This window comes from Emericellopsis atlantica (genome assembly GCF_019669845.1).
Source record: "Emericellopsis atlantica unplaced genomic scaffold F5Z01scaffold_1, whole genome shotgun sequence".
NCBI lineage: Eukaryota > Fungi > Ascomycota > Sordariomycetes > Hypocreales > Bionectriaceae > Emericellopsis > Emericellopsis atlantica.
Genome location: NW_025764703.1, coordinates 38,041 through 60,306, shown reverse-complemented (window position 1 = coordinate 60,306; position 22,266 = coordinate 38,041). Strand labels below are relative to the sequence as shown.

The 22,266-nt window shown below is 55.8% G+C and overlaps 7 protein-coding genes across 7 annotated transcripts; 1 reads left to right on the top strand and 6 right to left on the bottom strand.

Annotated features, from left to right (window-relative positions):
* Window positions 1-69: 69 nt before the first annotated feature.
* On the top strand, window positions 70-1,144 carry F5Z01DRAFT_6 (uncharacterized protein). The gene has a single exon (XM_046260746.1). The coding sequence runs from the start codon at window positions 479-481 to the stop codon at window positions 1,085-1,087; it is 609 nt and encodes a 202-aa protein (XP_046122702.1). The 5' UTR covers window positions 70-478; the 3' UTR covers window positions 1,088-1,144.
* Window positions 1,145-1,923: 779 nt separating this feature from the next.
* On the bottom strand, window positions 1,924-5,119 carry F5Z01DRAFT_631874 (uncharacterized protein; the record flags this gene model as incomplete). Its single annotated transcript, XM_046261821.1, has 4 exons — window positions 1,924-2,278; window positions 2,440-3,786; window positions 3,868-5,006; window positions 5,060-5,119. 4 exons carry the CDS (start codon window positions 5,117-5,119, stop codon window positions 1,924-1,926), a joined length of 2,901 nt encoding a protein of 966 aa, XP_046122701.1.
* Window positions 5,120-5,435: 316 nt separating this feature from the next.
* On the bottom strand, window positions 5,436-7,365 carry F5Z01DRAFT_614703 (uncharacterized protein; the record flags this gene model as incomplete). The annotated part of the gene is made up of 2 exons (XM_046260829.1): window positions 5,436-6,004; window positions 6,057-7,365. The coding sequence occupies 2 exons, from the start codon at window positions 7,363-7,365 to the stop codon at window positions 5,436-5,438; spliced, it is 1,878 nt and encodes a 625-aa protein (XP_046122700.1).
* A 1,024-nt stretch (window positions 7,366-8,389) lies between these two features.
* F5Z01DRAFT_389 (glycoside hydrolase family 3 protein) lies at window positions 8,390-10,968 on the bottom strand. The gene is made up of 2 exons (XM_046259474.1): window positions 8,977-10,968; window positions 8,390-8,919 (listed from the first exon to the last, which is right to left on the bottom strand). The coding sequence occupies exons 1-2, from the start codon at window positions 10,733-10,735 to the stop codon at window positions 8,510-8,512; spliced, it is 2,169 nt and encodes a 722-aa protein (XP_046122699.1). The 5' UTR covers window positions 10,736-10,968; the 3' UTR covers window positions 8,390-8,509.
* Window positions 10,969-11,201: 233 nt separating this feature from the next.
* Window positions 11,202-12,059, bottom strand: F5Z01DRAFT_669515 (uncharacterized protein; the record flags this gene model as incomplete). The annotated part of the gene is made up of 1 exon (XM_046264429.1): window positions 11,202-12,059. One exon carries the CDS (start codon window positions 12,057-12,059, stop codon window positions 11,202-11,204), a length of 858 nt encoding a protein of 285 aa, XP_046122698.1.
* A 442-nt stretch (window positions 12,060-12,501) lies between these two features.
* Window positions 12,502-17,562, bottom strand: F5Z01DRAFT_716153 (aminotransferase family protein). The gene is made up of 4 exons (XM_046266527.1): window positions 15,360-17,562; window positions 14,572-15,206; window positions 13,830-14,173; window positions 12,502-13,777 (listed from the first exon to the last, which is right to left on the bottom strand). The coding sequence occupies exons 1-4, from the start codon at window positions 17,103-17,105 to the stop codon at window positions 12,513-12,515; spliced, it is 3,990 nt and encodes a 1,329-aa protein (XP_046122697.1). The 5' UTR covers window positions 17,106-17,562; the 3' UTR covers window positions 12,502-12,512.
* A 77-nt stretch (window positions 17,563-17,639) lies between these two features.
* On the bottom strand, window positions 17,640-19,346 carry F5Z01DRAFT_614009 (tripeptidyl peptidase precursor; the record flags this gene model as incomplete). Its single annotated transcript, XM_046260793.1, has 1 exon — window positions 17,640-19,346. The coding sequence occupies one exon, from the start codon at window positions 19,344-19,346 to the stop codon at window positions 17,640-17,642; it is 1,707 nt and encodes a 568-aa protein (XP_046122696.1).
* Window positions 19,347-22,266: the final 2,920 nt, after the last annotated feature.

Below are 22,266 nucleotides of genomic sequence, written 5' to 3'. Positions count from 1 at the left end.
GCATTAATTGTACAAGCATTAACTATCTGAGGCATTTAACAGTGAATTTCAGCGCAAACACTTGACTGCTATGGACAGCTGGTGGGCTAGGTCAGAATGGCCGTGGACAATGGCCTGGACCAGCTCCTGATGTTCACACCCCATGTCCTGTAGGTCTGATGGCCAGGGTCCAGTTTAGACTCATCGTAGCGTTGGCTTGTCTATATCTGACTGTCGAGAGCCGGCAGCCACGGAGAGGGAGCACAGGATGAGGTCATTCGTCGTGGCGCCATCTACACGTATCATCGGGGAGAAAAGGTGCCATGATCTCACAATGACTACTGGTCTTGGACCATCGCAGGATAGGCAAGTTGTGTGAGAGGATACTAAAGGCGGATGCTGGCCCTTACTGTCACATCCAGTTAGTTCTTGGCGTCCTACTGCATCTGCTCATCGCTTCAGACTCCATTGAGCTTACTTGGGCTCAAAGCAACAGGCAATGAAGATCATCGCGAGCGGCGAAGAGAAGGAGTACTACGACTCCATCATATCATCCGGGGCCAAGGCTGGCTTGTGTGGCCTCGCCCTCGGCGTCGCAGCCATGGCAGGGCTGCATTCGTGGTATCCGCCATTCAGACAGCTGCCTCTCTATATCAAGAGCACTTCGGCCCTCTATCCCGGCATGGTTGCGACGAGCATTGGTGCCAGCCACGCATCCCATAACTACCAGTCGCGGCTGCACCCGCAGGCGCAGGAGTATATACGCGAGGTCAAGCGTCAAGCCAAAGAGGCACACAAAAAGGAGCCAAGGAGCCAGCGAGAACGGGAATGGTTGCACAAGAATCAGTATTACATCCTAGGCGGGATATGGGCGTCTACCATGGCCTTCAGTCTGGCGCGGATGCGGCATGACCATTTCACCACGGGGGCCCGAAAGCTGGTCCAGGCCCGCGTCACGGCGCAGGCATCGACGCTCGCTGTGCTGCTCGCGACAGCGGCTATTGAGTTCAAAGAAAGACAGGAGAGAATGGGGAAATTCCAACCAGTCGTCCTTGTCCATAGTGAGGCACCGAGGGGGGGCCAACCCCAGGAGAAGAGAATACCGTAGCTTACATGTATACTATGGAGAATACTACGAGTCCCAAACTCACTCGTTGGTGATAGAAATTGATTGAATGAGGTCTCACTTGAAGGGGGGCGACGGCTGATCACTTATTCAATGAAATGCATTCATCAATTTCTTACTTTCACGTTCGTAGCAGCCCGAAGCCCCTTACTAGCCTCCCTTGCAACTACCTCACACCGCCCGTCTCTCACCAGGACCCTCCAAGATCAGAAATAGTAAATGCGGTCCATACATTGGCCATGTGTCTTTTAGTGAAGCCCGCCGCAGTGTGGCCCATGCTGTGCCATGCCACAGCCGAACGCGGGCCTCCAGCAGCCATGGTACATGTACGGTGAACACGAGGCGTAGCCGCATTGAGGCGCGTGATGCGGACCCAGACCCCACCATGGCAATGGCATATGCTGCTCCGGTGTCTCCATGTTGCTCATCGGCGGCCCATGGTGCATGCCGCAGGAGTGTTGTCCCATGGCGCTGCAGTTGCGGCAGCGGCAGCAGCAACATGGTCCGCCGGCCGTGCAGGGTGCGGACTCGCCATGCGCATGGTGCCCCGGATGAACAGTGGAAGGCGGCGTCTTTTGGGTAGCGGAAGAATCTGTTGGAGAGTCATGGTCTCCGGTAGAAGGGTTATGTTCGTCCTTGCTCGACATGTCTTGGTGTTGCTTGTTTTGTCTCGAGAATAGGTGGAATAGTGTCAGGGGGCAATGAAAAGGGGATATGTTATAGTTCAATTGGGAGAAAACCTTTCTTGTTATATATTCATGGCCGCCTACTCGATGTACAGCATTACAAACCCACAGAGTTCCCCGTCTTGAAAGACGTCATGATGAAACAATGCTGTAGTACGTGTACCCTTTGGCTGGCTCAATGGTAGGGCTGCTGCAAGCTGGAGGGGAGAGTCTCGTGCGATCGGCATCTTCGGAATCCAAGACTTCATCCAGAATGTGGACGTGAAAGTGAACGTGACCGTTGGAATACGTAACAGATGTTGTGGAGGGTGCGGACGGGTTGTTGAATGGGCTGCAGGCCCCTAGAACTTTGTAGGTCGCAGGCTTCTTCTTCCAGTCCACAACACCATCACCAAAAAGAAAACCCATGGGGGTCCAGTCGTGTACAGTAGTTCTCGCATAATTAGTCTCTCCGAAATCGTACCATGTCCAGTTGTTCAGATGTGATCTTAAGTGTATCATAGACAGACAACCCCCTCTCCACATCTAGACCTCAAACAAGCCCCTCGTCCATCCAAATCTCTTGCCCATTCTCTTCGCAAACATCCTCATATCCGCCAGGTTGATGGTCGGTTCATGCGGCCGATGCAAGTTGATCCGCATGCCCACCGGTTTCCCACCCAGCGGCTCGACGAGGGAAAAGGCCACGCCGACCCCCCACAGTTGGTGGCGGTAAAGCGTAGATCACCCATGGCCGCGACAAACTTGTCCCACGGATACGTCCGGCCGCTCTCTTCCGCCGTCGTCGGGTACAAGTGCCGGATCAGGTCGTAGGCCCTCCTCGTCGTCTTGATCTTGGCGACCTCGACATGGTCGACAGTGTGGAGTTTCTCGTCCTCTTCCGCCTCATGGTCCGTATCTAACGTCAGATTGAAGACCATCTTACGCAGCTCCTCGTCAAGTTCAGCGTCGGTTCGCGTCTTTGTCTTGCTTTTCCTGACGGGCATCTTGTTCCGTCCAAAGACATGGGTGCTAGACCGCGGGATATGTACCACCTTGCGCTCAGTCTCTGTCTTGATCTGCATCTCGAGAGCTGCGCGCTCCAGACGGAGTAGTTTGACATGGTCAGCCTGGGCATGGTGATCCAAAAAGTCAAAGTCGGCGTCTGACACCACGCCACGCAGGAACAATGCGTCGTTCTCGAAAAAATGCTCGCGCAGATTCGTCCACAGCGTCCCAAGCAGCTCATGGCTCTTTTCATGGTACGCAAGCCAAGCCGATGGGTTGGAGCGCTGCGGTAGGGTGAGCAGCTCAAAGGGCTCCAGAAATTCAGCGTGGATAGCGACCAGACGATCTCTTGAGCCTGCCGGCTCATTGCAGCAGAGGCACTTGCCCGGCCCCCGCCTTTCATCATTAAGAGACCATCCCGAGTGGCTGTCATCAAAGTCGAATCGCCGATTCTTTGAGATCTGTGCGCCGGCAAAATCGTAGGCGACATAGGGCCTCATGCGCTCAAGGCTGATGGCGATTTCGTGGGCGCCCGCCATGCTCGAGATGGTCCGGTGAAGCTGCGGGGAGACAAAACGCTTTGCCCGGTTCTCGGGGACGTTCATCAGCTCCTCGAACATGGTGAAGAGGAATGTATAGTCCACTTTGTATCCGTCGTGCGGTGCGCGGAGCATGCTACTCACACACCAGTATAGAGGTTCATACTCGAGCATATGTGCCGGGCACTGTCCACGTCTGTTGGTTCTCTTTACTTGGGGTTGGGGGTTGTTTCCAAGAAAAACATTTTCAATCCGCATATCAGCCACGACACTGCTGGAGCAGAGCTGAATGTACAGCCTGACGAGGCCGCCTAGGTGCACAATGTCCGCCACAACCTCTGCGGTGAAGGTGGTCGTGGAGGGGGCGACGATGTCGCAGAGGCGATACAGGACATTGCATATCTGCACCATGATGAGATACGTATGAATCTCGCCCTCAATCAGCTCAGCCATCTTCGCCGGTCGAGGCCTGCGGCTTTTCCAGCAGGCTTCACAGTAACATTGGTATTAGAGAACCCCCAGATGCTGTCGCATGTAGGCAGGGTCACACTGCAGCCTCTCAAAATGGCTAGAGGCCTCCTCCAGACGCGCGCAAGCATCCAAATACAGCGCTGAGAAGTCAACGTGCGCTGGGGAGCGAAAGGCTTGGTAGTAGTGTGGGGATCCTAAGGTGACAGACCCGGCCTGCTTGAATTGTAGCTTCGCTTCTTTGAGGAGATCGTCGGTGCCGCGGTGGTTCTTCAGCTCGCTGGTGCTGGCTGTCGCCAACATGTGTACGACGAGCTGGCTGAGGTAGCGCATGAGCACATATTGTGCTTCCAGGACAGCGCGCGCTCGCGGGTACCCGATGATACCAAGGGCATGAGCCTCTTCTAGACCGCAGAACATAACCTCTCCGAAAGAACCAGCCTTGACAGATACGTAAAAGGGTGCATAGACGAATGGCGTCGTCCAATGCCGCCAAGTCACGTCGGTCTGTTGGAAATCGTGGGCAAACCACTCCTGCGGCCCATGCGCTGTCCTTGCATGAAGCAGCGCGATGAGCCGATGTGGTTCCTCGACAAGGGACTCGGTGTCAAGCCATGGGAGGAGCATTGGGGAGAAGATCTCGGGAACAGGGGCGCGTATGTTGATGAGGCTGGAGAGGTACGTTCGAAGCTCTTCGGGCCCGACCGCAACGTGGGCTGGCGGGCGTGAGTAGGGATAGAGCGTGGGACAGGCCTGTTCGGTGATTGCCCTACGCTTCTTTTCGTTCCGAAACCATGCCCGGTAGACTGCATTGCCATGCTGCTCCAGAACGAGCCGCAACGCTTCCTTCATCCCCTGTGTCAGTTCGAGTAGTTCAGTCAGACGAGCTGTGGCGTCATCCAAGTTTGTCACAACACTCATGTAGTTTGCTTTCGCATAGGACTCGGTCTTCCCCTGCGTCCGCTGCTGCCTTGCCTCGTCCTGAGACACGTCTGTCGTTGTTTGTCGCCAAGTTGACAGCCAGCTCATCTCGCACACTGCACACTCGCATTCTGGCGCGATGATATTCTTTGATAGCTTGCCACTCTCGGAGGAACGCTCATCTTCGCGTATAAGGTGGTTTGACAGTGCGTTGAGCGGTGTGATGATCCGGTCCGATATGTCGCCGTTGAAGGATGTGAGCTTGGCTTCTGGGATTGGCTTGGCGATGAGGCGACAAAGCTACTAGGGAATCAGTGAAATAGACCAAGCCAGTGGCTCTCGTCGCAGCTTACCTCGCTGATAGACTCGCCCAGCAAACGTTCCCTGACTGGGTCGATTCGCGCGGAAGTCATGGTGAGAACTGGTGTACCTATGGCCGCAGTCAATCTGGTTCAATAGATAGATCCCTCGAGTCTCGAGCCTTGGGGAATCCGTGGGAGAGATGGGAGAGATAAAAGCGAACACAAAAGGTTGAGAATGAAAAAGAGCTTCAAGTGATGTGGGATGGCTTCAGCCTCAAGCCAGAAGGTCAGACCGCGTATGGCAAACAAACACAGCCACCGCACCTTGTGGATACGCTTTGTTTTCATACGGACATTGGTTGCACAAACACGCTCAATGAACACGCTAATCTGATGTCTCATTTGACAGCAGCGAATATGGGATGCCTCATGCTTCCGTCAGGCTGAACATCTTGCTCACCTCCTGCCAGTCCACCTCATCGATGCCCGTCAGGGGTAGATTCGGGTCGTTGAAGCACGAGTAGATGTTGCCCATGTCCATACTCAGGTCCATGTCGCCACCAAAGTCAAATGACCCTTCCGTCGAGACCTGCCAGTTGCCCCAGGGCTCCAGGGCGTCGAGAGCCGGCGTCGTCTGGCTGGCGTTGGTGATGGGTGTGCTGCCGTCGCCCCTTGATGACTCGAGCATCAGACTTGGTGTCTGCGCAGAGACCGAGTTGGACGCTGAGAAGGATGACCCGGACGAGGCGTCCTTGAGCCATCCCCACTCGGCAGACAGCTTGTCTGGCGACCAGACGTTGGAGCAGAACTGCTTCAGCTCGTCGAGCCGTCGCTGAGCCGTCTTGTTTCCCGTGGATGCCAGATGCTGCAGGACGCTTGCTGCAGGGCCGAGGCTGTCGGGTGGTTTGTTAAAGTCGTTTGTGTCCAGGAAACCCTTCATCACGATGAGGAAAGCAGCAGAGAATGCCACGTCTAGGTCAAAGTAGCCAAAAGGTGCTATCTCTAGTTAGAAAGACCGCGCATATCATAGTATGGACACTGTACTTACCCACGCTCGGGTCCTCGCGCATGGCAGAGAGGATGCGAATGCTTTTCTTGGCTGCTTCGCGACAGGAATGGCAGAGCCTGGTCATCATGGTCGACTTGGCCAGAGCTGGTCGATTGTTTCGCGAAGAGTTGATGCGGTCCTTCACTCTCTGGAAGATAATGGGTCGGATGCAGAGAATGATGGCCTGGAAGAGCGACAGGTACAGCGAGGCGCTTGTGCGTGTCAACCTGAGCCGGGGGCTGGAAAAGTCGATTGTGTATTGCGGAGGTATGGACTTTTCAGCCTCGTACAACCCTTGCAACGTGCTTTGGATCTTCTGCACAAGCTTTGTTTGTGAGATAGTGGCGTTTCCGTAGAACGAGGTGATGGTGTCGCCCTTGGCACGGGTGATCTGGACGCTGATGATCAGTGGCAAGGGATCTTCGAACCCACGAGTCGGTTTCGGGAGATCAGCTCTGAGCTGTCGCTCATCTGTGCCCGCCGGCATCCCCAAGGTGGTCGCTAGACACCTGTCTTGGACGTAGACAGTCCACCAAACACGTGTCCTGTGGCAGCGCTCCGACGAGACGCCGTGCTGCTCTCTAAAGGGAAGGGCACAGCCCAGTGCCAACGCGACCCTGACGGCCGAGCCGCTGTACAGATAGGCATCGTGCTTCCTGTCACACCACCGCAGGTAGAGGCACGCGAGCGCGAGAATCTCCACCGAGATGATGCCATGATACCCCATCTCGTAGGTGGGAGGCAGGCGTCTCGCAGCCTCTGCGAAGTACTGCTGTCCATGAGGGATGTCAGACAGGCTTTGAGGGCAATCGATCAACATGCCGATGGCCATGACGAGAAGGTACTGGGTGAACCAGATATCCAGCATCCGCTCATTGCGGGTGGCATCAGACGCGTAGAGCAGGTCGACATTGTCAGCAAAGGACCTTGTGTCGAGGTAGTGCTGGTGAGTGCCCATCCATGAGACGAAAACGTCAAAGAGGCGGAAGGACTCGTCCTTGGAAAGCAGCGAGGGCGATGCGATTCCGTACACCATGTCTGCGGCGCCACGCCACTGTGTGTTGTCGGCCACGTCCAACTGCTCCGTGCCCACGTTCATCGTGCTAGGCGAGACTCGAGAGCCTGCGTGCTCACGGATGATAGACCTCACCCGCGACTCGAAGGCTGGCGCAGCGTCAAGCTCGGTCATCGGGCTCTGTCCACGCTGTCCGGCGGGAGAGTCGCCTTGCTCGTGCTCCTCATGTATCGAATATTTCCGAGGCGAGCTCTCGTCACTCTCGCTTTCCTCGTCGTGGTGCGACCCATGCATCTTGGGGACTGTCGTCCCTCTTTCGCTGGCCTCCTCGTGCTCCTTGATCTTGTCCAGCAGCTTCTGGACATAACTGATCTCATCAGCCTGAGCCTGAGCGAGCTACTTCATGTCAATGAACTTACGCCTCGGAGTATCCCCTGCGCCCTACGAAGCCGAACTCGCATTCGAGTCCGCGTCGCGTGCAGGCCACGCAGGGCCGCGAGCCAGAACATTTCACTTTTCGCGATCGGCACGCATCGCAGCTAATGGCGCAACAGTCAGCTTAGGTGATAGAAATGTCATCGCACAGGGGGTTGCTCACGCATTAGCAGACCGCGTGAGGGGAGTGACCCTTGAAGAAGGCATCTTGTTGGCGTTTGTGGCGGTGGCCTATTAGGATAATTCGTGCAATCGCAAGGCGCGACACCGTGTCCAAGGCAGCAGATAAGCTTGCTCAGGCTGTCATAAAGGGAACATGAAGTCTGAACTGGGGTGAGAGGTGAACAGACTGAATGTCAAGAATGGGACATTCGAGCGATAAACCATACACCTGCGAGTGGAGGCTCTCCCATCATGGAGGTCCTGGTACGTAATTCGCACCTTCGGATTTGACGATGATACTAACTTTTTTGGCGGGCGGTATCGGAGTCATTGTCCGATCTTGTGATTGCGCTTCCCCAGATTCTAGCACCACAACCTCATGCATGTGCTGACTAGTTTGCTAGTCTACTGGCCACTACGTGTCTCACTTATCCTGCAGGGACTTTCCAAGCAAGCCATAGTCGTACGGTTCACGCTCGATGGTTTGGACTGACAGTGATGGAATCACTGGAGGCTGGCCACATTTAGGCATGCACTAGCGATTGAGACACATGCAGAGGAAGACGCTGAACTTACAGTGGCTTCCAGTGGCTCACGTTCCAGTCGCTACCAGCGCCCACGTAGGACCTGTCTCCTAGCGCCCTCCATTGACAGGGCCCGACCTCGGACGATAACCGGCACCACCTCCGGGTAGCCTCGGGTACTATCCGATGACTGGCAAAGACACGTGATAGCCGTGACAGAAGACACACTCTCAGGGTGAAGATCATACATGTATCAATGTAATAGATGCGTAGACTCTATCAACCATTATGCCATGCAATTTGTCCCTCCGAATACCTCAAGCAACTTGGATCGTGCCCTCCAGCCTAATGTCACGGCTACTGGCGCCGACCAGCACGCCAAACTCCCCAGCAGGGACAGTCCATTGCTGACCCTCCACATCCCAGACGGCGACATCCCTCTTGCGAATGCTGAAGCTTACGGGGCCAGAGGCACCCGCCTCCAGCGGCAGCTTGGCGAACCCACGAAGCTGCTTCGGTGGCTGGCCGGCTGCCGACTCTGGATAGGACAGGTACAGCTGTGCGACCTCTGCGCCAGCGACCGCGCCGCTGTTGGTTACGCTCGCAGTGACGGTGGCCACCTCGTCAAAAAAGTCTGCAGGGCCACCGGACACGATGTCGCCAGCAATAGGGCCCGAGGTGGCTGAGGACTGCACTTCGAGGTCGGCGTAGTCAAAGGTGGTGTATGCTATCGATGAGGGTCAGCTATGCACATTTCGCATCACGAAGATGTAGGTCTGCTCACAGAGGCCAAATCCAAACTCAAACTCGGGCTCGATGCCAGCGCTGTCAAAGTGCCGGTAGTCAATCATCACGCCCTCCTCGTAGTCATCGTCGCCAGAGACAACCTGGGTGTTGTAGTGACTGGCCTGCTTCGCAATCGTGTACACGAGCTTGCCGTTCGGGTTCGTCTCGCCCCAGAGTACATCGACGAGCGCGTTGCCACTCTCCTGAGACGGAAGACCCGCCCAGACGACAGCCTTGACGGATGGTAGGGCTAGGATCTCGTCCATGATGATGGCGCCCACAGAGTGGACCACGACGATCACGTTCTCGTTCACCTTGGCGACGGCCTTGACCAGCTCGTTGCCATTGTGCCAGGGATCGAGATTGTTCCTGTCGCCCGCATTGCCCTCCACCGTGATGTACCCCTCGCCAGAATCAGCTGTGATGAAGACCAGAGCCACGTCTTTCCCACTCGCGGCCGCCGCGCCCTTCGAAGCATCGTCACTGTCACTCAGCGTGACAGCACCGGGGGCTTTCTCCTCAATCGCCGCATATGGCTCACTAAAGGAAGAGTACTCGACACTCCCGCTGCCCCAGCCCATACCCAGGGCACCGTCATTGCAGCCCTTGTCGACGCAGACGTTGTTGGCGTGGTCTCCCTTTACAGCAGCAGAGCCAATAACCGCAATGGACGAGGGGCTCGCCAATGGCAAGATGTTGTCTTCATTGCGCAGCAGAACGATGCCGTCGCGTGCGCAGGCGCGGACATTGGCCCCGTGATCACCCTGGACATTGAGGTCCAAGTTGAGCGGAGGGTACTCGCCGTCCTGCCCCATCTTATACCAGGCGGCGAGGATACGCTTCGCCATATCGTTGACTCTCTCCTCGGCCACATCGCCGCTCTGGACGGCACCCTCCAGGCCTCCATTGCCCCAGTAGACATCGCCTCCGTTGTAGTTGCTGCCGGGCATGGACATGTCCAGGCCAGCGTTGGCAGCAGGGGCGTTAGAGTGCTGCGCGCCCCAGTCGGTCATGATGTATCCCTGGTATCCGAGCTGACCCTTCAAGAGCTCGTTCATGACGTGGTCATTCTCGCAGGCCCACGTGCCATCGAGCTTGTTGTAGCTGCACATGGTCGCTGCGACACCCGACTTGACAGCATCGTAGAACGGCGCGAGGTAGATCTCGTGCATGGTCTTGTCGTCCACGTTGCTCGACATGGTCTCGCGCCTGAGCTCCTGCTCGTTGGCAATGTAGTGCTTGATGGTCGCCTGGACGCCGACGGCTTGCATTGCTTCAATCGTCTCCGCAACAGCGACGCCGGTCAAGTAGGGGTCAGGGCTCCATCCTTCCCAGTTGCGACCTCCCTCGGCAATCTTGCCAAGAGCGCCAGCGACAGGCGCCAGCAGTACATGGACACCCAAGGCTCTAGCCTCCTCGGCGTGGAACTGCCCTCGCTCGCGGATCAAGTTCCGATCCCATGTCGAGGCAGCCTGTACGGCGGGGGTGAATGCCGTGATGGACGAGGCGTAGCGGACGCCAAGGGGACCATCTTGCAAGCAAAGTGATGGGTAACCGATGGACTCGACTGGGTGGGTGTTGCCCACGCAGCCTCCGTTTCCCTGCCAGCCGATGCCCGTGGCAATGCCAACCTTATCGGAGAGCGAGAGGTTGGTCAGGGCTGCTTCGGCCTTGGTGTACGCCTCATCCCACGAGAGTTGAGCAGAGACGAAAGGTAGGGTCGCAATGGCCAGCGCGGCGACTATCGGCCCGCGCATTGTGACGAAGCAGAAATTAGGTATATAGGGTTCTTCTCTGAATCGTCATCACGAGACAGCGGAGACGCAGGCGCCCATGGCTTTTATATCTGACTTGGGGCTTCGGCTCCTCATGCCCCGAGCTGCTAATCTCCTCCCTGCCAATACAGACTCAAAGTGGACGATCGTCGACAATCTGTCCCTTTTGACGGCATCCCATGGGGAAGCAGTGCGGAGCGCGGTAGGTCGCCCCGCGCAGCGTTGCAGTCGTTCGGAGGAAGCATCTCGACTTGCCTAATCGGGCTCTCGGAGCCGGCATTGTTGAAATAGGTTTGCAGATGCCGAGATGCAGCTCAAACAAGCTTATTCATGTGTTCCCGGAAGTTACGTCGTCCTCGGACCACGCGTGCTGGTCATCGAGAGGCGGGCTCAGGCCTCGAAGCGTCGTCCTCGAGAGAAAGCGAACGAAAACATCTTCTGGCGATTGCTAGCTCAGCAGTAAAATGATCTCAGTCTCAGATGTAAGGCTGCTGGTCATTTCTGATGTATTGACCGCCCGGCGCTTTAGCTGAGACACGAGGTCGTGGCCTTTCAATCCCCGGCGTTTAGGAGAGTCCTTGATCCTTGCCAAAGACTCGAGAATGAGCACGTCTTCTGGCGTACCCCTGTTTTTGAGATACTGCTCAAAGCTTTTGGGCGCCACAAAACTCGCTGCTATCTCCGTCGCGGAGGGGTCCAGGGGCCTTTGGACGCCTGGCGGGAGGTCGAGGCGCCGCAACAGGCGACGACGCGCGAGATACACGGCGTAGTAGAGATTGTACACGGAAGCAGACCATATCGCCCACATGTCTGCATCATCCACAACAGCAGATTTGGCCCCAATCACAGGAGAGGCTTGTTCCTCCCTGACGTCGTCCAAAGGGTAAATATCGACGTAGTCAGGGCTGGCACCTTTGTTCTTGAAATCCGTCCAGAACCACTCAATCTGCCCACTCTTTGTCCACCTGACCTTCAGATACGCCATCATCATTCTTCGACGGTGCTGTTCGATACGGATGGTGTGTTTCCCCTTTTTAGCGTGGCGCAGAGCGTTGGTCGATGGCGGGAGGTCTTGGTTGAAGACTCCGATATAGCGACGTGGTGCGGTGTTGTCGCATGGCGGTGGAGGTGGAGGTATCGACTTTGCCGTGTTCCATGGATCCTCGAGTGGTGTACAGAACACGAAATCCCAGAACCTGTCCTGCGAGATGCCCAGCGGCGTCGCAGAGAAGAGGGCCTCCAGAATGTCGCTGCAGCACTGTCGCTGAGACTCAGTCAGCTCGTGGGTGGCCGTCACAGGCCACATTGTGTCAGAAGAGATGCTAATGAGGACATCAACAAGCGTTGCAATACTGTCGATGGAAGCAAGTAAACTGATGCTCAAGGAAATGACCGGTGAACACGTTAATTATAAGCTTCAAGGTGCAGCTGTAGTCACGTGGCGTCGTATGTAGCCTTTAGCCTACCCCAGACACGGATCGAACTTTAATGCTCTACTAAATATGTTTGTTTTCCGAGTACCGTAAGTTCTCGACAAAGTCGCTAGCGCTAGTGTATGAAATCTAGCCTTTGATAGTTTAGTGTCATGTAAGCTTGGCTATGCGAGGGTGCAGACCTGACATAGCCCTGTGCAATACTCAGGCTATATAGCTAGACAATATCTACTTAATTAGCACCGCTTCTAGCAAGGACCGTGGTCAGCCAAGACAGACCAGCGCTAGCGACTTTGTCGAGAACTTACAGTACTCACCTCTTGAAATCATGCCTTGAACTCCCCCTTTGCAACCCTCTCGCTCAACTCTCCCAGCACTCTACCAGCCCACTCGTAATCGTCCAGCTCAAGGTAGACCTGCGCGCTGATCCGAACCCAGAACCGATCCCAGCGAACCCAAAGCGCCATGAAGGTCTTATATTCGTCAAACATCTTGTCCTGCATCCAGTTGAATGCCTTTGGCGCGTCTTCCTTGGACAGCACGGCCTGACCCGGCGGGGCCCGCGCTTTGCCATCGTCCCCGACCCAGAGGGGGAGCGCGACGTTGCCCATGCCGCAGTTCGTCAGGGTGCCAGACTTGTTCTGCAGATACGTCGTACCCAGCTTGTCGGCCATGTGCTGGATTCCCTTGAGGTTGAGATCCTGCAAATACGAGATGATCCTATCCTCGCCGCCCAGAACATCCCTCCTCCAAGCAATGGCATCCTTGACGCACAAGAAGGGGGAGTCGTCTCTGGTGCCCGTCCACTCAAAGTTCCTCACGAAATGGTTCTTCCCGGTCCCATCATCAGGCATGGGCTGCGTCCTGCCCTCGCGGTGGTTGTTCTGCGGAACGTACCCACGCGCAGTGGCGAGACTTGACGGGATGAGGTGCTGGTTTCTCTCCGGTACGTGGAAGACAGCGCAGCCTCGAGGGACGTGGAGCCATTTGTGACAGTTGGTGACCATAAAGTCGGGACTCGTGGCCGTCATGTCGAGATGCACCATGCCAATGCCCTGCGCGCCATCCAGCAGACTCATGATCCCCAGCTCTCGACACGCGGACACCATGGCCTCCCAGGGGAACAAAACACCGGGATTCGACGACACAATGTCGAACAAGGCAAGGCGGGCGCGTTTGCCTTCAGCCTCGATTTTCTTGACCCGTTCCCTGAACAGGGCGATAATCTCGTCGTCTTCGATGGGGTACGTCAGGGTGATCTCCGTCACGTCCACTTTGTCCTTGAAGTAGTCCACCACAAAGTCCTCAGCCCTCGCGCAGGCATCGTAGATTGTGTTGAAGCCGATCATCACGTCCTTCCCATCCTCGTTCCACTGCAGATTCTTCAACACAGTGTTGACTCCCTCGGTGGCATTGGAGACAAAGACGACGGATTGGACCGGCGCATTGATCAGCTTGGCCACCTCGGCGCGAGACTCATCCAGAAGACGAGGTAGCTCACGACGGATGAAATCATCCGGTCGTAGTTCATACTGCCTCTGGTAATGGGCACGTCTGGCCATGATGGCATTTGGCGCGGTACCAAACGAGCCTGCCCTTCTTAGCGATCATTGCTTTCAAGTCACGCAAATAGACTGGCTCACCTTGGTTGAGATTCCTCCACTCGGGATCAAAGGGGAACTCTGGCTTGAGAGCATGGCCGAACGTAGCAAATCCGTCGCTGCCCATGGCCACGGCTTCTCGCTGCCCGGGTACCTCTTTCGTTGCGTCCATTGTCATCTTGTCTGTTCTGTGAAAGTCAATGAACCAAATCCAGATGTCAGCGCTTTCTGTTATATACAGCAGCAGAGTGTCGCCGCCTGCTCTGTCGATGACAGGGCGTGTCGACCCCACCAGGCCCCGCGTGTGAGTGACACCAATATATTCCCAACTTCGCAGGTCCGAGCCGATGTGCGGCGGCTTTGCGGCAAACTGAGGAGTCAACACCCTTGAACCGAACGGATTCGCTAGTCATCCACATGAAGGAGTCACAGTGCGGTCACTTGGCCATTGGTGGGGCAATGATGCAGCACAGTCGCAAGGCTTCCACGCTACTTACCCACGGCAGCGGATAACACCCGCTTCTGAAGGCAACCGACATCCGCTGGCCTTCATGGTCACTGTTGAGAAGCTGCGAAAATCAGAGAAACAGTCATCTTGTATTCGTGGAGGCGACATCGCTTGCCACCCCGTACCCGCACCCAACCCCTGATCCCAGTCACGCCGATATCATCCACCGCCTAAATCGATCTCGGGAGGTCTGTCGCACTCGACAAGGCGCCAATAACGCCGCGCTTCTGAAGTCATGTTGGTATCTATCGTAATTCGGGACTGCCCATGAAGGACAAGGAATCCGGAAGCCCCATGCTGAGCAGAGTCCGCATGGCGTCGTGCTCTGGCGTAGTGTGGCGCGCTGATGATCCCGTGTCGGCGTCTGGTCGTGGCAATGGCTTGTTTCGCGACCCCTGAGGCGTGATGCTTTGACAAGACAATTCCATGCGGTCGGAAAGGTGTGTCACTTGCTGCCGCTCATCAGTGTATAGCCATGGCGCCGGTGGCATGCCATTTGGCCCAGGGCGGGAAGCAGGCAAGGAGATTGTAGACCGTCGTTGGTTATTGTCAACAATCTCGCCGAGCACTGGCCGCGACTTGGTGGATGGCCTGGCCATGACCTCGTCGAAAAACTTCTTTGGTGTGCGACGCCGGGGGTTCTCCTTGATCGCACAGGGAATCGCGCTGAGAGAGGCTCTGTTGCCAGTACTGACGGGCGTCGCATAGGGAGATTGAGGCCCAGGCATGGGGTCAGGCCTAGGGTGTAGCAGGAAAGGAGGCGGCAGCGCGCATCCATTCATCGGTAGAAGGGGTTGGTGAAGATAGGCAGGCCTTGGACCAATCGGCCCAGGCTGCGCTCCCGGAGCTTGATGCGTTTGCGGTTGGGAATCTGAAGCGATGGCCGCGCTGGGCGCCCCTGCTGGCGCCGACTTTCGTGAGCGCTTGCTTCGAGGCTTTGCGGGCACTTTTGCTTCCGTTCTCACCAAAGATTCACCAACAAATTGGTAGGTCTGGTTGGCCGGCGGGTCGACGATTGGGAGCTCGTGTGCAATGTCCGTAGTTGTGTTCCGGCGCTTCTTCACAAACGTCTCCGAGGATTGCGAGGCCTGTGAGCTGGCAGAAGCGTCAGACTGGGTGCTGCGCAATCGTGGTATCTTCGGCTTTCTTGCCAGCGCTGGGTTTCCAGTGATCTGATAAAGCTCGTCCATGATCTTGCAAGTCCAATAGGCCCCGTTTTGCTTATGATCTCGCAAGGCCACAGGATATGCCGGGACCGGTTTTGGTTTCTTCTCCGTCTCGCTCGCCTCTTGCCATAATGCAGGCACGCGAGCTTGTAAATCGGTGACCCACGCGTCGCAATCCCACTGTATCCAATAGTCCAGAATATCACCCCAGGTGCTCTCCGGCGGCTTTGTGAGGTTAATAAATATAACCTTGCCTTTGCCGTTATTATGGATAGCTTTAGCAAATTCGCGGACAATGAACTTCAGTCCGTGCACCCGCAGACTTGTGCCCATAATAAGCATGACATCCGGGCTCAAAGCAACGTCCTGTTCGATAATAGGACCGATCAGGTCTCCGCGTGGGTGCTCCTCGCCGTAGAGAATTATATTCGGCCTCAGCAGACCAACGCCCAGAGCCCGCTTGCCTTTCTCTTCTCGAGCCGTTGTCTCGCCGATACAATGTGGACATTGAGGCTGCTGGCCAGATATGGTTACCGTCTCTAGGCCGTCCCAGGAAGACTCGAGCTTGCAACGAAAGCAAGCTAGAGTTTCCAACGATCCGTGCAGATACACGCATTCCACGCCTGATTTTGCCGCCGGCGGGGCTACTGGTGGTTGCTGAACTTGCTGGCTGTCATGTGCCGCCTCTCCAACCATTCTGCTCAACTGGCTCGCGTTGCCTGCACGGATAGAGCGACGCGAGAAACGCCCCTTATCGCCTGGGCCCTCGGATAGAGACGTCGACAAGCCCACCTTCTCCTCGATCCTGTCAATGTTCTGCGTGTAACACCTGACGAGCTTCCCACGGTCTTTGAGGTGCCGGATAAAGTGGTGTGACGTGGTAGGCTGACAGTCCCGGACCTTTTGACGGAGTGAAGTTGCAAACGTGTAGAAGACCGACGTTTTCTTGGGGTCAGACCAGATTTGAGCATCGAAAAGATCCTTGCCCTTGATTGGGGGCAGCTTGTGGCGCCGGAAAGAAGATTCCGTCTCCTCGTTATCGTCGACATCGGCATCTGACTCCGATGAGCTTTCGGACCGCAAACTCATGACTGAGTCGCGGTCAGCCAGACTGCTCGATCGCAGGGCGTGCGAATCAAAAAATGCCGCAGGGGGGGACGACAGCGGCGAGGACGGATGCCAAAAGTGACTGGGAGGGGAAGACAGAGGTGAGGTCGGGGCCAGGTTTTCGACGCGTTTCGGTGTCGCCAACTGTGAGAAGACTTCAACTGTAGTCGATCGCGTGATTCTGCGTCGTTTCGAGGCCTGATTGGAGTCCTTGTCATCTGACTGCTCTGCTGCTGCCTCGTTGCCATTTTGTTCTCGGCGTAGCTGCGCGTCCACGACCTGTTGCAGCTCGATGATGGGCGATTCTTCCTCGGCGTCCGTCGATTGTGAGCTTTGCTGTGACTCCAAGCGAGCTGCTGCATCGTACTGCTCTTGAATTAGTGAGTATAGCCCGTTCTTTGAGCGAAAGTCCGGGATGCCTGAATTGGTGCTGATGCCGGCTCCAGTGACCACAACCACCTTTCGCGCCTTTAGAATGGCATTGGCGATGTCCTGGAGGTGGTCGTGCGAGGTTGGCTCGATATGAAGCGTTGGCATGTTAACGAATCGACGCGTTCACGCGACGCTTGGGCTGTCTACCAATTGGCATTTCCTTTTCCCTTATAGCTGCAAGACTCCTTATTGTTGTCGTCGTCGCGTTCAGTCGAGGAAGAGCGTGTAGTGTAAGTCGGGCGGCGCGAACCTGGAACGCGGTTACAGTAGGCGATTGACTAGCAGGATGGCACAGGAATGAGTTCTGCGACCAACCCTGGTTTGTCGAGGTGAGCTCTCGGCTCAATTGCAAGGGGGAAGTGATCAGGTGAAGACTGGCTGATATTGCGTTTGGAGGTGACGCGCTTCACCCACCCAGTGCCTCTAATTCCAGATCCGTTCAATGTTGTTGTTCGCGCCTGCCGCGGGTGCTTATCTTAGCTTTATCAAAAGCGGGCTGGCGGCTGGCGCTGTGAGCCACCTGTGGCCGGCCGCGGGGGTCAGCCAATTCATCACAATTGATTCACGAAGGAGAGAACACGTATAGCGCTGTTCAAAGTCTTCTTGCTCATGCAAGCGAGAGCAGTTCTAATTATGTCCTTAATAGTCATTATACAGGGCATCGCGGAACTTGGGAAAGTCCCGTGGCACACCTAGGCCGGTGATGGCATCCCAACCCTCCGCCGATTTCCAGCCTCCAGGCTTGCCCTTTTCCTCGAAATCGCAAGATGCACTCGTTCCATTCATGACATCCCGAATACTGTCCTGGACGGCTGTGTCATTGTACAGCCTTTGGTTGATCCAGCCCAGAGACTTCTTGCCGGCCTTGAACCTGTCCTCGTCGATGAGCGCGAGCATAGCGGCTACCACGGGGGTGCTTGCGCTTGTGCCGTCGAGATAGAACTTTTGCAAGGCAATCGTCACATCAAACTCGGTGCCAACGGCAGATATATCGGGTGTGGCGCGCATGCCGGCGTTGTAGTACTCGCTCAGATATCCATCCAAACTCTTGACGTACCCCTCAACGGCTTCGTCCTGCCATGATGGTCGCTTGAAGTACTGCGAGAAGCCACCACCGCTGAACGTGGCTCCCTCGGGGGGCTCGACACCGTTGCGGACAGCACCGACCGCCGTGACCCAAGGGCACGAGGCAGGGAACACAGCCATGGTGACGGGCCTACCGTCGGCTGTCTGGCAGGAAGAGTTCCGTGCCCCGGCTGCGCCTCCGTCTCCTGAACCTGCAAGAATGGTGGTACCACGGGCGGTCAGGAGACCAAGCATGGAACACACTCGCCCAGCATAGGGCTGCGGAACCGACAGCTCGTCGTCCGCGTACGAAAACGAAAGTACGTGGGGGATTTCGTCGTCTTCCTTGGCAAGCAAGTAGTCCAAGAATTCGAGGTATGGTTCGTTGCTGGAGTCCTCCTCCGGCAATGGCTTCCCAGTATCGTTCAGCTGGACACCGCGACCACCGACCGAATAGAAGTTGACATTGGAAGGGTAACCGATGGCCATGGCATATTCCACGTCCAACTGCGCCTCTGAACCCGACTTCATGGGGTTCTGCGTGTCTCCGCCCCCGTTGACCTTTTCGATGGTGAAATTGTACCCAGTCTTGGAAATGCTCTTGGCTGTGCGCTTGAGGAAAACCTCAACATCCAGATAGTTTGCATACTGCTCCAGAAACCCCGCGATCCCTAGGCGAACAGACGAAGAGGTACTGTTTGTTTTGGGGGATGGCATCTTGTACAGCTCTCGGATGCAGTCTGGGGTGGTCTGATCGGCACATGGTAGATCGTCGCGTCGGACCTTATCTCGAGGGGGCGAGGGATGGGACAGCTCTGTTTTTGGCGTCATGAAGTTCGTCACTGGGTGGATGAAACTGATCACCTCAGCCAGGTCATCGGGAACGGAGTATTGGCGTGTGCGCAACACGGGCGCTTTCCCCTCGAATGAGTAGCGGCCGAGCTTCATATCCAAAAGCTTCTCAGCCTCGTGGGCGGTGGTTTGGACCTTGATCCAGTCATCCTGGTGGGTTGAAGCAATGCCGTACCCGGCAAGCCACTTCTGGACGGCTGCAACGTCCTCGTCTTCTGGTCGTCGTAGTGTCTGAGTCTCTTCCCTCGTTAAGAAGCTGGAGCGCGAGTCGACGATGAGTGGCTCCAGATCTTGCATTCGAGGCTCCCGCAAGGCGATGGATAGTCGAAGTGGCTGCGCCTCGTCGACAGGGTGCTCCTCAAGCGACCATCCCTCGGGGATCTTTGTGGCCTTCTCCAAAACCAGGCACTGGGCAAGGCCAGTGAGCATTACCAGCAAGCCACATGCTGAGTGGTGCATTTTCGCGAATGTAGTGTAGGAAAGGACTCAGTTGCGGAGGGTGAAAGAAAAGGTTTCCGTAACGTGAGAGAGAGCCGCTTTGCTGAGCGTGTTTGCCCTTGGAAATGACGCTGTTGTCTCAAACAGATCCCCACTTGAGCGTTGTCACGGTCAACCAGGAGTCCAGGACATATCACATTCTTAACCTCTTTTCCTTCCAAGCGTCGCCGATCGCCATCTCGCAAGAACGTCGGCGCGTTGGTCATTGTTGGCTCGGGGGCGTTTGACGGAAAGTCGGCTTTCTGTGGATGTCGTATGACGATACTGTGGAACCTCGTAAGCGTAAGGGTCTCAAACTCTCAATGGCAATGCAACGATGTTTCAACTACCGGCTTTGCCCGCGTTAGCAAACTCAATCGCCATGGATGTCGATGAGCCTCCTCGGTCACAGATCGAGCATGCCTGCGACGGGCACCAGAGGTCTGGCATGTCGTATGAAACTTTTGGTCAAGTTTCTCCGTTTCTCCCGCCTGGGATTTACTTTGGTGTATGGGGCATTTAGGTGTCGGTACTCTGTAACTTCAAGTTTCCGTCACCTTGCCATTTGGTCATTGGTTAAACCTGGTTAAACCTTAATACGTGTGTGCCAGTCGGGTATTTCTTCAAGCAATGAATGCCCAGGACGATTCCGTGGGGCAGCAAACAACCAAAAAGCTGTGCAGTGGACAGTCCTAATTAGCGCTGTACGGATATTGTGATGCGAAAGCACGGGCCTAATTATATCGAGCAAGGTTTTTGATGTAACTCGACGACTGGAAGCTCTGTTTGCCGCTGACCTCTCGTGTTCCCGGGTAAGGTGACTGACTCACGCGACAGGTGCTCGATGATTGCAGGAGTACCGTGTACAACTACAAACCACAAACACGCATGCATGCATGCACAATGTGCTTCTTCAACTTGTTGCAATGCCCTTTTATTAGCGCACCAAGTGTTACACCACTCGGACAGATGCTTAGCCGAATGCCAACTCCTTTTCAGCCAAAGATCACAAAGTACACTGTGCGCTGACATGGGCGAAACGTGGCTCCAGAGTCCGCGCCAATCAATGAAGATTCCAGAACGGCGCGTCGAAAATGCCAAAGCGCATTGTGTGGAAGCCGAAGATCATGGCGGTTCGCCTCAGGTCCAGCATAACATTTGCGTGATCGCGCGACGCTTTGCAACGCTATACGGAGTTTCCGTACGTGCTCTCGAGTCATGGTCGATAGTGCGTCTTTTAGTGGCGTCCAACCACGTGCTATACATGTAGATAGCATCCCTGGAACTGGACCATTGACTTGAGGCTATTGATATCAAATGAAGACTGACCGCCCTTGCAGAGAATGGGAGAAAAGGGCTAACAGCATTCTATACGTCTTTCTTTTTGTCACGCAACTCCTGACAAGACTGTTCGGGCCCCGGGGTCTAGGAGTTGGATTCTTGAAGAAATTCTCGATCCAGAATCGCGGCATCTGCCGCTGGGCACATTGTCCACAATAGCTCTCCTTTGTTTTCCCTCGACGCCCGCGCTAGCCACCTGGCTGCCCTTGTCACCACCAGCATCAATGTGACCTTGATCCGAGTCGAGTGCGATCCATCATCCAATGCGTGATCCGACGATGCGCAGTCTTTCCTAAACGGGTCAAGTGGCTTAGATCGCTATTCCACAGGGACTCTAGGCTTTAGAAAGCAATAAAGATCCAGACCTTCGTCGATAATCTTGCCAGCTCACCTAAGGACCAATCCAATGTGCAAGACAATCATAGGAAGGGAGGAGACCCCTCCACGACGCTTCAATAGCCCAAAAATCTCTTCTCGAGCCCCTCTGTCCCAGCTCCTCCTGGTCAAATGCCCTTTGGACAATAAGCAGTCAGTATTGCGAGTATGGCCAAGCCAACGGCGACAAAGACCGTTCAGGACAGAGCACAGTAGATGAGGCTCAAGATCCCAGCGTCTACATGCGTCTTCCCCAGATTTGCTCTCCCATTCAGCCCCTCACCACCAATGCACCCCGAGAGGGGTGAGCCCGCAGAACGTGGCTTTCTCCGCTGAGCTTGACTTGCCAAGTTTTGTCCACTCGGCCATCTTACTGACGACTCTGGACCGCATTCGCAAAGCTGGCGTCGGGCATGTGGATAACAAGGGCAGCCGTTGCATAGGGCTGTCCGCCGTGTCTCTCCTGCGGGGAGCCACCCTTTTTTCCCAGACGATGTCGTTCCAGCTCGCCCTCAACTCAGCTCAGCCAGTCGCGCTGGCGTGGCTTGAGATGATCCCACTCATAATCTCGAATGAGGGGCTGAAGCGGCAGTCGTACGATTCGTGCCACGGAGAGAGCTAAAACATATATAAGATGATCCCATATGAGGTGCGCCGCCCGCTGACAGTGACATTGCGATAGTGGCCCATCTCCAGATTCATCAAGGAAATAAAAGTCTCGGCGCATACCGAGTCATGCAAGATCCCGCGCAACAGCCGCGGCGACGGTGGTCATATACCTCCAAAGCTACCTGTGGTCTCATCAAGTCTCCAGCGGATGCGCCAATACGCGAGGCATCAACATCGTCGCCGACTCGGCCTGTGCACGCGCAGCAGCGCAATGTCGTGACACCGTCAGATCCAACTCAGCCTCGCGCTCTCCGCGATCTGCCCACCTCAACGACCAACAAAATGCCGAGCACCATTCCTCAACGCAAGCCTTCTCTGAGGGAACGATTCTGGACCGTCGGCGCCGCCAACTCCGCCGTCGAAAGGGATCGCGAGCAAAGGCGAAGAGCATACGTCCCTCGCCACGCAGCCTCTGGCTTTGAAAGAACAGCCTCACCACCGAAACGCGAGTCAGAGTATGTCACTGCGACGTTGAGCAGAAGGCGCA

Bases quoted from the DNA above. Each gene is read 5' to 3' on its own strand.
- F5Z01DRAFT_6 (XM_046260746.1), top strand. From the start codon at position 479: ATGAAGATCATCGCGAGCGGCGAAGAGAAGGAGTACTACGACTCCATC.
- F5Z01DRAFT_389 (XM_046259474.1), bottom strand. From the start codon at position 10,735: ATGCGCGGGCCGATAGTCGCCGCGCTGGCCATTGCGACCCTACCTTTC. The intron at 8,920-8,976 runs GTGAGCAGACCT...CCTCATCGATAG, and splicing joins TGAGTTTGGATTTGGCCTCT to CATACACCACCTTTGACTAC.
- F5Z01DRAFT_716153 (XM_046266527.1), bottom strand. From the start codon at position 17,105: ATGCCAACGCTTCATATCGAGCCAACCTCGCACGACCACCTCCAGGAC. The intron at 14,174-14,571 runs GTCCTTCATGGG...GTTCGGTTCAAG, and splicing joins ATGGGGCTTCCGGATTCCTT to GGTGTTGACTCCTCAGTTTG. The intron at 13,778-13,829 runs GTGAGCCAGTCT...TAAGAAGGGCAG, and splicing joins GTGGAGGAATCTCAACCAAG to GCTCGTTTGGTACCGCGCCA.